Source organism: Rhodamnia argentea, chromosome 1 (genome assembly GCF_020921035.1).
Source record: "Rhodamnia argentea isolate NSW1041297 chromosome 1, ASM2092103v1, whole genome shotgun sequence".
Classification (NCBI taxonomy): Eukaryota; Viridiplantae; Streptophyta; class Magnoliopsida; order Myrtales; family Myrtaceae; genus Rhodamnia; species Rhodamnia argentea.
In genome coordinates this window covers 13,839,234-13,854,524 of record NC_063150.1, presented here as the reverse complement: position 1 = coordinate 13,854,524, position 15,291 = coordinate 13,839,234, and the positions used below count along the sequence as shown (strand labels likewise).

The 15,291-nt window shown below is 40.5% G+C and overlaps 1 protein-coding gene across 1 annotated transcript; it reads right to left on the bottom strand.

Annotated features, from left to right (window-relative positions):
- Positions 1-4,691: 4,691 nt before the first annotated feature.
- Positions 4,692-5,953, bottom strand: LOC115757189. Its single transcript, XM_030697316.2, has 2 exons — positions 4,825-5,953; positions 4,692-4,794 (listed from the first exon to the last, which is right to left on the bottom strand). The coding sequence occupies exon 1, from the start codon at positions 5,747-5,749 to the stop codon at positions 4,835-4,837; it is 915 nt and encodes a 304-aa protein (XP_030553176.2). The 5' UTR covers positions 5,750-5,953; the 3' UTR covers positions 4,692-4,794; positions 4,825-4,834.
- Between the last annotated feature and the right edge of the window lie 9,338 nt (positions 5,954-15,291).

Below are 15,291 nucleotides of genomic sequence, written 5' to 3'. Positions count from 1 at the left end.
GAAAAGTTTTCGTCCGGCTTGTCAATATGTCGTTCTGATGCATACTAGCTTAGTTTTTCTGTAGCGACTAGAGCTCGGGCCATATCTTAGTCCGGCTTTCGTGCCTGATCCATACTAGCCTTGCTTCGCACAGGAATGTTAGACGGGCGCCCAAATTCAAACACATGAGCTGTTTTTCGCAGTAAAATTCGGCAGACTCATCTGCTGCACCACTCCTTTCGGTTCATACTATTCGTTTTCGACACTAACACCGGGCATACAACCTCAATTATGAGGACAGAAATTAATGAGAAGCAAAGTCCAAGCAATCTCGACCGCTCGAGATTTCGACAAAGATGGACACACATGCTGCTGGACCACACGAGAGACCGAATGGCGTCGAGATCGACTTGTGGTTTTTGCTAATTTGAACCACGGAAGCGAGAATGAGTTGGCCAAAAAGACTTAGGAGTGGTCCTGGTTGCGCTCTTAATTGCTGAACATGGTAGGCGGGGGCTTCTAGGACAGCCCTAGCAAGAATTGGATTGGTTTTGTGCTCTCAGTTAGAGGATCATTTGCATGTAGAGAAGCGCACTCGTCTTGAACAATCAATATGTCTATCTATTCATTGCACCAGTTCATCGTTCGCCCATTTTACTTTCACGCGATTCATCTTTCCCTGCACTTACCTTCGCTTAGTTTTTCATGACTCCATCCAAGCTCCATTCCTGAATATCGAACAACAGGTCCGATCTCAGTCACGTCTCCTCTCGTCTGAAGTTTAGACCACCCCGGGGCAATAAGCCATGCATTTCTGTCGACCTCTTTTTTGGTTTGCCCGCCGGATGCGACAACAATTGGAAGAATTACCAAAAAAGTCTCAAACCTATTATAATTATGCCAATTTAGTCAATTTGGTCAACCAACATTATGTGACTTTTTAAAATATTATTTTAATAATTTTTTGAATTATTTGTGATATATTTATTTTCTTTTTCTTTTTTAATTTTTTCTTCCAATCCTTAGGGCCGGAACGCCTTTGCCAAATCTGGCCAAACGAGGACATTAGGCAAGCGAGGCCATTACCCGACATAATTGCAATAGGTTTAAGACTTTTTTGGTAATTTCTTCAAACAACAATCAGAGAGCCGAGCTGGCTTCCCGAAAAGCAGAAATATGTAAGCCTAATTTAGATTTTTATAAGTTAGCGCTCTAACAGTTCATGTCGTCAACTCAACGTTTGTAATAAATCGAAAAGCCTTGTCAACTTAATCATCTTATCGTCAATGCAACGACCGCTATATTGCTCTGAAATCGTCCGGACAGCCTTTTGAGCAGATAAATGACAGTGTCTGTTCCGGACAACTCATCAACTACTTAGTACTAATCCAATTGATGACTTTCGTTTTTCAAATTCAAAAATGAAAACAACCATTCAAATTCAAATATATCCATATATATATATATATATATATAGTTTATATATATGCCCCATTTCACATGTTGATATGTTAGTATTTTGGATTATTTCTAGGGTTTCGCGCTAAACAAAAAATTTGATGGATGGACGATGCTAAAACATTAAATTTTAGATGGAAGTCGTTTCAATTCAAATACGTTTGAAGTCCTATCGAGGAATTTCCCGGGCTTTTTACGCAAGGTCTGGCTCTAAGAAGTAGATTGCAATTATTGATGTGAGCCCCGCTCTCACCGGCCCAATCTCATTTGACCCACAAAATTAGGGTTACAAGTCCGTGCCCCCTTAAAAAATGAGCTTTTTTAATTTTTAATTTTTATTTTTTTTTTTTTTGCTGAAGTTCAATTTGCAATTATTGGTAGCGGAAGGTTGAAAGGTAGAGTGAAATTGGGGTAAAAGGAGGAAAAGATAGACCATCAAACAGTTGGTTTGAGTCGAAAATGATTTAGTCCCAATAGACTTATTTGACCTATTTAGATTTATTTTCATACAATGTATACCTAGTGACGCGTACCTGATCAATCCATAACCAACTCATACCCAATTCATATTTTTAAAGTACTTGAGAAATACCCTACAAGCCTCATAAACTGGTTGCAAATGATCGTAACTTAGAGGAGTATGCACGTAAGTGGTTTGTTGAGGAAGGACCTCTACTTCTTGAACCGGAAATGCGGAACACTTAGAGCAACTACGTTATCTATAGATTGTTCAAAACGTAAAGTTGAGTTCGATTATTTGTAATTGCTGGATTTGTTTTTTCAATTTTATCAAGTACTTGCAAGTTTTAGCGAAAAAGGGCAAATAAAAATGGATGGGTTGAGAGAATGAGATGATTTGCAAATTCGAGAGGGTAGAGTGTAGGGATTTAAAGGATAGGCTTAACGAGCAAAAGGATGAGAGTTCCGAGAGGTAAAGTGTAAGCATTTAAAGTTTAATGCTCCATTTGTCTTCCGAAAAATGAATGCATTGGAAAATACTTTCCAAAAAGATGATCGCTTGTGACGTTAAAACAAATAGCCAATGAATTCTTTTTGTAATTATCAACAATCGACTTATGACGTTCAAACATATAGCCAATGAATTCTTTTTTGTAATTGTCAACAACGACTTATATTCAAACATTTTTAGGGATAATGAGTATTTTTCATTCATCCATCTTTGTCGCTAAACAAACGTTTGTGAAAATGATTTTAAACGAATTATCCCTTTTTGGGTTAACTAATGTGTAAGCACAAGTGAGTTTAAAGGTAAGGTGAAATTTCCCTTGAAATGAAGTGAGAACAACTTAATGATGATTTTATAGGAATTTGGATGTATTATGTTCTAACCCTCAAGGGGTAGATTCAGTAATTAAAAGGCTTGAATTGGATTCTATATATCTTGTTCAAACCACAGTGTCACCCATTCATATTAACTTTGAGGATCAATCGGCCACTCTGTGAATGAAACCTTTCCTGGTGAATGTGGATGGGGGAGATTTTGACTGTCTCCATCGGATTAATCGAGCTGCAAACATCGGATACCCCGTGTACAAAAAAATGAAAGAAATTAAACGTTTTCAATGTTCTTTGGATCGAATGAATCAAGTTGTTGTCACTTTATTAAACGTTTTCGACCCAAAAAAAAAAAAATTTGTTCTTTTGATTGAATTTAGCTCCTCCAGCTCAGAATGCATGTAACAGTTTTGACTTGTAAATTTTAGCTCTTGAAGTATTCAATATTCAAGATCCGGCACTAAATTTTCCAGCAATCATATCCCAAATGCACTAAGTCTTCTTTGTCTCCAAAGAAATTCACTCAACTATGGGCTCCATATCCTTCGCCAAAATAAATAATTTGGAAAAGTGCTTTTTTTTAGAAATAATTGCCTATAACGCTTATAAAATTGAATGAACAATAAATATTTTCATCATCCACGAATGTGTTCAAACATAAATTGTTGTTAATAATTAAAACATTTTTCATTGGCTAAATACTTCAGGCGATACTGGCGATCATTTTTAGGAAAACGTTCTTCAAATCATTCATTTTTTGCAAAATAAATGGAGTCCTAGAAAAACATATGCATCCAAAATAACTACTTGGGCACCGTTTATTTCGTGGAAATATTTTTCCAAAAAAAAAAAATGATCACTTCTATTGCTTGTAAAAATAAAAGGGCGGAAAAGTGTTTTCATCGCTATGAAAATGTCTAGATAAAAGTATTGTCCATAATGAAAATATTTTTCATTAGCTAATTATTTCATGCAATATAATTTTTAGCAAAATATTTTCAAAATCATTCATTTTACGTGAAAAAAAATTGAGCCATAAAATACTCAAGAGCACTATCCAAGATATTTCCCACGGCCACCCCCACAAGTCAACATTACCCAGTAATTACATGCAAGCTTGTCGGGATTACAGCGTTAATACGGGAGATGAATACTTTACTTCGCATAGTATTTTCATTTCTCTCGGTGCCCTCAATAAACGACAACCATCTGTCTACCAATGAGATTATTACTCATCGGTGCGAGACATTGCGACATAGAAGGGAGCATCGCACGAGATCAAGGATGTTCTTTTGTTAGTATACGCGAAAACCTTAATACGAACAAACCCACTTTACCATATAATGGGGAATAAGTCATACACAGACACATATGTATAGTTTGCATGTCATAATCCAATTTGATGGAATGATCGAACAGGCAGAAGCGATGGTGAACAAAGACTCCGGACAAGAAGAACAATCTCCAAAATACACAGATAATCTCAATAATGGGGATAGCTTGACTCTTCCGCTTGTCGCTTTCCTACAATTAGAAAAGGAAATTGGACTTTGTCTTATCTCAACTAATTTTGGTTTGTTCAATAAGGTGCCGTTTCTCTTGTTTCTTTTTTTCTTTTTTTTGGCTATTAAAGTTAAACATCTTGAGATTTGTCTACATAACTAATATATCAAGTAATTTGACGAGCTCTTATTAAGAATTTAATGAAGCTTATCCCTACTTGTCGTATCACTGAATATATCGATTTTGTCAATCGATATTAACATTTTTTGTATTGATTTTCTGGGTAAAAGTGGCAAACTCACTATTATAACTATTAAATTTTGGTCGTCGTATACTGTCGTGAGATAGATGTGATCTCTAAACTTTCGTCCATAGACGATTTCAAGATAAGTTCTGTATTTCCATTCCCGCCGACAGAAAATGCTAACTAGGAAAGTCGAAAATACACAAGTTACCTCATTATATCTAAATCCCAAACTCCTCAGCCTGGCAATATTTACAGATTCACATGAATCAACATATCTAATCAGTGAAAAAAGGCCTTTGACAAAAGGTTGAAATTAATAATAAAAAAGACCTGCCTGCCAAGAAAAAAAGACTAGAAAGGATGAACATTCCGGCTCAACCCATTGACGTTAGTGAAGAATCCGACCTGCTTGTACGGCAGGTAGGATTTCCTTTTCTCCCCTTCCCTCTGCGCCCTCGTCTTCACGTAATGCTTCTCGTGCGCCTCCCCCGCCGTAGTCGTCGTCGTCGTCGCCGCCGTCGCCGCGGTCTGGCCCTTCTTCCCTCCCTTCGAGGTGGTCGCCGCCTTCCCTCCCTCCTTCTCGCCCTCCTCCTTCCCTCTCCTCTTGGGGTTCAGAAACACGAACGCGTCCTTCCCGTCGCTGCTGCTCCGGCGGGCCAGCTCCTTGAACCGCCACAGCTTCGAGAACCCCGTCGAGTTGCTCTTCCGGCAGCCCTCCGCCGACGCCTCCTCCCCGGTTTTCCCTCGCCAGACGCAGTACGTCCCGTCCGGCACTCCCGCCAGCTCGTCGCCCTCTTCGCTGCTCGAGGACGACGTCGACGCCGAGCCGAGCCCGCCCACGAAGAGCTTCCTCAGAGGCGACCGCAGCGGAGGCGACGAGCCCCCGTCGCAGTCGTCGTCAGCGAACAGGAGCTTCCGGTCGAAGAGCGGGTAAAACGGCCGGATCTTGCCGTTCTCGAAGACGGCGTCGGCAGCGACCGGCGAGCCGTCCGGGTTCGTGCAGGCGAACGTGAACTCGAACTCCTCGTCTTCACCGCCGCCAACGTCGTCATCAGCACCGCCGTCCTCTTCTCGTTCTCGCTCCTCCTCCTCTTCCGCAGCTTCCTGTCCCGAAAGCAGCGGCTTTGCCATGTTCTCAGCTTCTGGGTCGTCGTCCCCGCGGCGAGACACGGTGGTCCCGACCTTCACTGCCGAGTCTTCGCTCGCTTTACCTTGGATTTCCGCGCGCTCGGTCGCGGAAGGCGGTGGATCGCGGGTCGCTTGCATGGCCGCTGAACAAACTCAAAATTCGAATCCTCGAACGCTACGGACCGGTCCACCTTCTTCTTTATCCTGATTTCGCTCTGTGGTGTCAGAAAGGGTGTGGGGTAATCAATGGGAACGGGGGACGGAGAAGACGTGGAGGATGACGTCTCGAATGGAGGTGACCCGGGAATTAATAAGGGCGGTTCGGAGTTTGTGGTGAGAAAGCACCGACTTCTTTCACACGAGCGATGGACAGACGATGACCACGACGATGAATATGAACACGCCTTTTTTTTCATTTTTGTTTTTATTATTGCTAAGTTTTGTTTTTTAGGTTGGAGGAGGAAACGATGATAAAGCGCGTAAGAAGGTAGGGCGGGCGACAAGCTTTGCGCGTAGCGCGAAATATCGGTCGTGTTTTTCGACATTATTTTTCCAACATTGAACGACCTCCACGAACAGGTCCACGTGTCTTTGGCGGGGTGCTGTTCCTCGTCCCTTGTTAATGCGACACGTGTCTTCGCGGGCCCTCCTTTGCTGCCACTTGCTCGCTAACGATGGAACGTGGGAGGCTTTGACCACCAAGAGAAACTAGAGATAAACAGTTTTAGATTTGGTACACATATATGTTATATTTAGAATTTGAAACCAACCAGTTGAAATAAGTTTCTCATTTTTTGAAATTTAGAACCTAAAAATTTGTTTGACTTCAGATTATACACTCATCATCGGACTTCATAAAGCATTGTAGTACCGCGCGAACACATATATCAAGAAAAACACAAAAATTTATTTCAGAACCTATCCGTTAGAATAGGTTCCTCAATTTTTTGAACATAAAACCTACCATGCATACCTTAGAATCTAAAACTGGACCGGTTCCCACAAGTTTCGATTTTAGATCCCCAGTTCTACTCTAGGACCATGCCCACCTATATAAGTAAATGTCACAATAAAACCAATTATGACTTAACACTTGCAATCACAACCACCATAAAAAAAAATAAAACACAAAAGCATGGCTTTTACACTGTACAAAAGCTTCGTTTTAGATTGCTGTAACAGTTTGTTTTTTAATTCTTCGCAATTATGTGTTTGGAGTGAATTTTGTGTAAATGGTTGTGTTTGCAAAATACGAAACAACTTATTATGTATTTTATTTTTAGTTACTTATTTGTTAAGAAAGTACTATTGTAGGCTGTGAATGTCGGATAGATACTCGATCGCTTTAACGGATCGGACTTGGGAGTTTTTGTCAAAACCCGTAGCGGGTTGAGACGGGGTTGAGATCGGGAGGAAGCTAAATCGGATGGATACGAGACAGCATGCCGCAAAAAAAGGCAAAGTTCAATTTAAAGGGGCATGGAACAAAAGGAAACAAGGCGAGTTTGCTCACGTTACACCTTGTATTCTTGTAATTTTTCATACAAAATTTTATCGTTCGAATATCATAAAATGTGCTTTTATCTTTCATTTTTCTCTGTTTGTGAAGTTTGGGAGAGCAATACTTCTTAAGCTTCTTTAACTTATTACATTTCGTGGTGTGGAAGGAAAGAAACTTAGAATTAGTGGATGCTCTTGTTCTAGAATCTAAAATAACAAGCAAACTAAGAAAGAACGTGTCTGACATTTGCTAAAATTGAAAAAGAAATTTACAAATAATAAAAAAAAATGTAATTTGGAACTTTTTTTTTTTTCTGAAGAAAATGAAAATGGTACGACTTTCGTCACCATCGCGTGGAGCTAAGGAGTTGACGAGGGCGCCGAAGTCAAAAGTCAAAATTGGTTCACAGGGTTGAAGGCTGAAGCCATTAGGGATAAGGCGAGCGCCTCTTTGTCGATTTTCCAGAAAAAAAAAAAAAATAGCGGCAGCTTTTCTCCCAACTCGCGAGGGACTCTACGGGGGCACGTGAATGACAACCTCGAACTCCCCGATTTTTGTCAAAAATAGATTTTTCCGGATGATTTTCCGAGCAGGGATACGCATTTTGATAGCGACACAAAATTTATATTCCTAAAATGAAAATTCGTTTGATAATGTCATAAAATTTCTACGATTACTGACCGCTGAGTCTTGCAGATTGGAGACCTTTGACCCCGCATAAGAAGATTGGCGAAAGGCCAAGAGGGGATGGGATTGATGTATTTTTTTTTAATTTTTTCTGTTTTCTCCTTTCATGTGGAATTTCTTTTCCATATAAAAAATGAATATCCACATCGTGAAATTACAACCGGACATCTCCACGTGAATAATTCAAAAAACAAATTTTAGGTTCACGAGACTTCGACTGGTTTGGCAACGATGGTTTTTCCGTCTCGTTATTAGACATTAGATTAATGTTGCCACATCAATTCAGCACCCACAGATTGTTTAATTTTTGTTTTTATCTTAATCATTAAGATTCTACCAAGAGGAAGTTTCTCAGAAGAGAGTGGTGCGATTGGAGGAAATTGGGCTTGGAAAGTTCGATTTCATCCGTTTTGACCCCGTCCCCACGGGCAGCACATTTGATGTTAATTTCGTATTAGATTTGCATTTAACAAACGCATGAACCTTTCTGTATGATCATGACCGGTGACAACAAATAAATTTTGGCAAAGGGAAATGACTTCTTACTGGAATTTTTGTTTTTGTTCTTGTTTTGTTGTACTAATTTGGTCGATTATATGTTGGTTATGACCTTCTGTTGTGCGGGTAGAATTTTGTCGGTATCATATTGTTCATTCCATATGAAAATTCACTTGTTTTTAATTTTTTGTCAAAGCAACATTTCATTCGTATCCGAAAAAAGAAAAAAATAGAGTTAAACATCGTAATCTATGACTTCTTCAAATTAAAATGGGCGACCGATCATTGAATCTATCTTCAGTAATGAGCACACACCGAGATCTTCATATGTTGTTACGGTTTTGCCTTACGGCGGTACGCACCTAAGTTCGGCATCCCCAACGCCATCATCATGCAAAATAAAAAGGTTAAACGAGCATAGATATGATAGTAAGAGTGAAACCTTCACAAACTCCTTCGATCTCCTTTGTACCGAACTTGTACGCTAACAAAATTCGATGAAAGCAAGAAAACTCCCCGAAATCGGAGAGAGAAGTTTCTAGATTTAGACTAGATCGGAAGAGAAATGACTCCACAAATTGGAAGAAAGTAAGAAAAAGGAACAAATAACTAAATCGCTTAACGAAAAGGGGAAAGGAGAGAGAGGCCTAGCTCAAATCTAGACATGGCCATTTAGGCCCGTGGGCCCGGAACCGGCCTATTGACGGGACCCACGGTTCCATAACCGTGGGAACCGGCCCGGAACCATCGGTAAATACCTATCATCTCCCTTTCATTTTTCTCACAAATCCTCCGAACGATTCTCTCAAATCCTCTCAAATCCTCTCAATTCGCTCAAATTCTCTCAATTCGCTCAATTCTCTCAATCCCGCATCAATTTTCTCAATCGGATTTCCGATCAATTCTCTCAAAAATGACAAGTGGAAGCAGAAATGCCGACAAGGGCAAGATAACTATGGGAGATTCCGAGTATCCCATTCCCGAATATGATCCTTGTGAGTATGCATGTTGGGAAGACAACGATGATAATATCAACTATGTCCAGATTCCGAACGTCGAGCACATCTAACACAAGAAAGTCTTCATCCTCCTACTAGTGTCGAAGAAACGTCAACGGCAAATGAGCCGGAACGTAAGGGCCGAGATAGTACATCCGATTTGTGGCTACACTTCGACAATGTACGTGATGAAGGCGAAGGTAAGTATAATATAAAATATAAATATTGGTCGCAAACATATAAATTTACGAAAGGAGACGGCTACGGAACATTCCGTCGGCATTTGACTAAAAAACATCCAACGCAAGAGGAGACGAACAATACGCAACAATAAATTTCCGGGTATGCCATTTCTAATCATCATCCTTTATTCCGTTACATCGATGCACTTTATAAACAAATATTAGCTGAATATGTTGCCATTGATCATGCTCCGTTTACTACTAGTGAAAATTTTAAAAAAAGAAATTTACAAATAATAAAAAAAATGTAATTTGGAACTCTTTTTTTTCTGAAGAAAATGAAAATGGTACGACTTTCGTCACCATCGCGTGGAGCTAAGGAGTTGACGAGGACCCCGAAGTCAAAAGTCAAAATTGGTTCACAGGGTTGAAGCCATTAAGGATGAGGCGAGCGCCTCTTTGTCGATTTTCCAGAAAAAAAAAAAAAAGAAATAGGGGCCGCTTTTCTCCCAACTCGCGAGGGACTCTACGAGGGCACGTGAATGACAACCTCGAACTCCCCCATTTTTGTCGGAAATAGATTTTTCCGGATGAATTTCCGAGCAGGGATACGCATTTTGATAGCGACACATAATTTATATTCCCAAAATGAAAATTCGTTTGATAATGTCATAAAATTTCTACGATTACTGACCGCTGGATTTTGCAAATTAGAGACCTTTGACCCCGCGTAAGAAGATTGGCGAAAGGCGAAGAGGGGATGGGATTGATGTATTTTTTTTTCTTCTTCTTTTTTCTGTTTTCTCCTTTCATGTAGAATTTCTTTTCCATATAAAAAATGAATATCCACATCGTGAAATTACAACCGTACATCTCCACACGAATAATTCAAAAAATAAAATTTAGGTTCACGAGACTTCGACTAGTTTGGCAACGATGGTTTTTCCGTCTCGTTATTAGACATTAGATTAATGTTGCCACATCAATTCAGCACCCACAGATAGTTTAATTTTTGTTTTATCTTGATCATTAAGATTCTACCAAGAGGAAGTTTCGCAGAAGAGAGGGGTACGATTGGAGGAAATTGGGCTTGGAAAGTTCGACTTCATCCGTTTTGACTCCGTCCCCACGGGCAGCATATTTGATGCTAATTTCGTATGAGATTTGCATTTAACAAATGCATGAACCTTTCTGTATGATCATGACCCGGTGACAACAAATAAATTTTGGCAAAGGGAAATGACCTCTTACCGGATCATTTTTTGTTTTTGTTTTTGTTCTTGTTTTGTTGTACTAATTTGGCCGATTGTATGTTGGTTATGACCTTCTGTTGTGCGGGTAGAACTTTGTCGGTATCATATTGTTCATTCCATATGAAAATTCACTTGTCCTTATTTTTTGTCAAAGCAACATTTCATTCATATCCATAAAAAAAAAAAAAGAGTTAAACATCGTAAATCTATGACTTCCTCAAACTAAAATCGGTAACCGATCACCGAATATATCTTCAATAATGAGCACACACCCATATCTTCATATATTGTTATGGCTTTGCCTTCGGCGGCATGTGCCTAAGTTCGGCATCCCCAACGCCATCATCATGCAGAATAAAAAGGTTGAACGAGCATATATATGATAGTGAGAGTGAAACCTTCACGAAACTCCTTCGATCTCCTTTGAAACTAGACTTGTACGCTGACAAAATTCGAGAAAAAGCAAGAAAATTCCCCGAAATTGGAGAGAGAAGTTTCCATATCTAAACTAGATCGGAAGAAAAATGGTTCCACAAATTGGAGGAAAGTAAGAAAAAGGAACATAGAGCTAAATAAGTTAACGAAGAGAGGAGGGGAGGGAGAGGTCAAGCTCAAATCCTTCCCTCCATAGAGATTGCATAAGGGAGATGAGAGGGAGAGAGAGGAAGGTTTTGGTTTTTGGGGAAGGAACTGTCTTTGCCAATGAAAATTTACTTGTTAATGACATCTATTTCACCCAAAATGCAATTAGTGGAGAGACAAAAAAAGAAAGAAGAAACGTAGTGTAAAGCTGCCCCCTTAAATAGTTCTAAATAAACAAGAAACGGACGAAACGGATTGAAAAGCGGACTCATGTGAAGTAAAATAGCATGTGAGGCCAAATGGACGGGGCTCAATCTAAGACATAGTGAGGGACGGGCTTTCTCCTCAGTTTTCAGCCGGAGGCCCGCGATCATGGCCACCAATGACCAGGAGCTTCGGTTTTTGCTGAATTTAAGGGCCCTAGAAGACTGGGGCTTAAAAGTCGACAGGTAGACCCATTTTTTTAACTCCTTCCTGTTCTGCTGGTGTCTCTTCGGTTGCAGCCCCTCGAAGACATTTCCCTGCTCCAGCTCCTCGTCTGGGCCAGCGCACAGCAACCTCAACGTTCAACGGAACGGCAACCCAACTAGACGGGCCGAATTAAAGCCAGAGGGACGGGCTTTCTCCTCAGTTATTTGGGCAATGAGGCCGAAAATTCTTTTCGGGCGAACAGCTGGTCGGGATTAAGTCGCGGTGCATGTCGTGGGTTTTGGTAGTATAGGCATCTACGGGACGACTGGACCTTCGGTTGTCGCCTTGGGGGCCGTGGACAATTTAAGGGCCCTGCAAGAAAGGTAAACTTGGTTCGTCCGTTTAAATAAAGCTTTCACGGAAACGATGGCCCTCTATTTGCGAATTGGACAGTTTATTGCAGGTGGACTCGGAACAAAAAAAAAAGTCTAGTGGCTTCGGTTACGTCAATTCTTGTACTGTAGGGGGATTAGAGAAACCATCAGCCCTCATTTGCTTTAGTATCGTATTGTATTTGGGGCACGAGTATTTTTCACTGCAAAACCCCGCATGTTATGATGTAAATATAATTATACACACAAGAGTGCCGAACAAAGGCACCGTGTCGGCATATCAAGTGATGGGACTAGGTGACTCTGCACTCGGATTTACACCTCCATTGAGTTTATGAGAAGACCCTCTTGTGTGACTTGGTAGCCCTGCCGTGTGATTGCGCTGGCCTTTGAGGCGGAACGAGGCAGCATTGAAATTGCATGACCAAAATGGTTGGTTCGTACATGTTATACGTGCTATGGGTGCATAAGGTCATAATCATAGTTATAGTATTACATATAGTCGAACTACGCTGGTAGTAGATTGCGAGGTGGATTTAAGCCCTTGACTATACAGATTGTTGATGCTTACTTAATTTACTGTTGCTCGTCTCCCTCTTTGGTTAAATTAGTTGGCGATTTACAAAAGTAACTTGTGGAGATTTTATCTCACTCCATTCTCTTGACATTTTTCTACGTAAGCATCATGGCTAGCCTTCCGATAATTTCTTACAGGGTGCCACTCCGTATGTCATGGAGCCTAGCGCCTTTTTTTGTCCCGAGGCTACTCGAGTTGGAGTTCATCCGCGTCACCGTGACAATGTGGGTCCATGGCAGACTCAACGTGGAGGAGATTCCCCATCGCTTCGTGGCCATCTACGACCGCCTAGAGGATGGGTTGGGGTTTGTCGGCTCCATTCTATTTGACTACGTGGCCGGAGGTGATGCAATTTAGGGGACCCCGGTAGTGGTAGTTGTAGATAGGTGGCAACTGTACAGCATTGATCGGCAGTGACTTTTTGGGACAGTAGTCGACTGATGTAGAGTCATGGGAGTTTTTGGCTACAGATGCTGTGGGTGCTTTGGGTTTTCTTTTGATGTACCAGGTAGAGGCGATAGGAGACTTTTTGAGTTCTTTCCAGATGTTTTCTCCCTGGTTGTACTTCAAACTGATCCGATCTTAGTCGGTCTTTAGTAAATGAAAGTGCTGTGTTTTGATAATTGGCCTGTGTTACCGCCTTTGATTAATTAATATTATTCGTTAGTGGACGTGGCGAGCCTGAGATGTCAGAGAGAGAGAGAGAGAGAGATAGATAGGGGCGGGCAGCTCTAAAGCTGTCGTGAAAAAACTTGACATGGTAGAGAAATAAGAGGTGAAAAATGGTATAATATAACATAAACAAAATGCTGACTTTCTAAAATAAAATAGAAAAAATCGTGGATTAACGATACGAAGAATGAATCATATATGTACTTACAAATGTTTTTTTCAATTGCACAAATCGAAGCGTAAAAGACGATCGACGGGGTAATGAGAATGAGAGCTTATTGGAGGGAGTACCAATAAAGAATGAAGGAGTTCTTAGGTTTTTCTTTTTTTTTGCAAAAAAATATTTCATTCACTTACTCATCGAAATATTGGAGTGAAACATCTCAATTCAAATAGCACAACTTCAAATTAAGATAAATCTCAAATAAATTAAAAATAAACAAGCTCTGCAGATGATAGGAGAGATCATCAGAACTAGGTTATAGATCACACGCTCAAAGAACTCACCTATTATTTTTTCAAACCAAAATCGGCGGCCGATTATCGAATATGTTGTCGATAATGAGCACACACCGAAAAGCCCATACGATGCTACGGCTTTGCCTTTTGGCGGTGCGCGCCTATGTTTGGCGTCCCCAACACCATCACCGAATAGAGTAAAAAGGTTGAACGAGCATAAATCTACCACTTGTGAGAGCAAAACCTTCACAAAACTCCTATGATCCTCTTCAAAATTAAACTTGTTCACCAGAAAAACTTGAAGAAAGCAAAATCTCGAAAATATACAAGCAAAAATCCCAAATCTAGACTAGATCGGGATAAAAATCTCTCAAAATGGGAGAAACAAGCTTTCAAATCTAGACTAAATTGGAAGAAAAAAGCTCTCAAATGAGAAAAGAAATAAGAAAAGGAAACATAGAAAAAAATAAAGAAGGAATGAGAGATAGAAAGGTAGAATGGGAGGAAGAGAGAGAAAGAGGGATCTCTCTACCTCAATTGCTGTACTAGGCGGCGGCTTTTTATTTTTAGAGAAACGCTAAGGGTAGACATGGCCACGGGCCGGTTTGGGCTCGGAATCGGCCCGTTGACCGGGACCGGTGGTTCCGAACTCGAACCGGCCTGGCCCCTTATGGGTCGATCCGATTTTAAAAAATTCGGAACCGTCGGTTCCAAACCGCCAAAAAAAAAAAAACAAGGGTGACCGTTGCAATTATCCCCCTCTCCATTTTTTTTTTCCTTCTTAAATTTTCTATAAATACCATTTCTCTTCTTTCATTTTTTCTCACAATTTCTCTGAAATTCTCTCAATTCTCAATTCTCTCAAATTCTCTCAATCCGCTTAATCCCGGCTCAATTCTGTCAATTTTCTAAATTGACTTTTCACTCAATTTTTTGATAAAAATGACAAGTGGAAGCGGAGGCGATGATAGGGGAAAGAGCCCGATGCCCATGGGGATGGGGGGATCCGATTATCCTCAATCTCATGATCAATATGATCCTCATGAGTTTATATGTTGGGTAGACGATGATGATAATATCAACTATAATCCCAACGTCGAGCACGTCCCAAAGCAAGAAAGTCTTTATCCTCCTACCGACGTCGAAAAAACGTAGACAACAAAGGAGCCGAAATGGCAGGCCCGGGAGAGTATATCCAACTTATGGCAACACTTCGACAAGGTACATGTAAGCGGAGACAAGTACAAGAAAAACTGTAAATATTGTACGAAATCATACAATTTTAATAAAAAAGACGGCTATGGAACATACCGTCGCCATCTGACGCAAAAAACATGCGACACAACGAGGGTCGACACCAAGCAATAACAAATTTCCAAGTACGCCAATCCTAACACTTTTCTTTTATTTCGCTATAGTGATGAACTTTATAAAAAAACATTAGCTCAATATGTTGCCATTGAACATC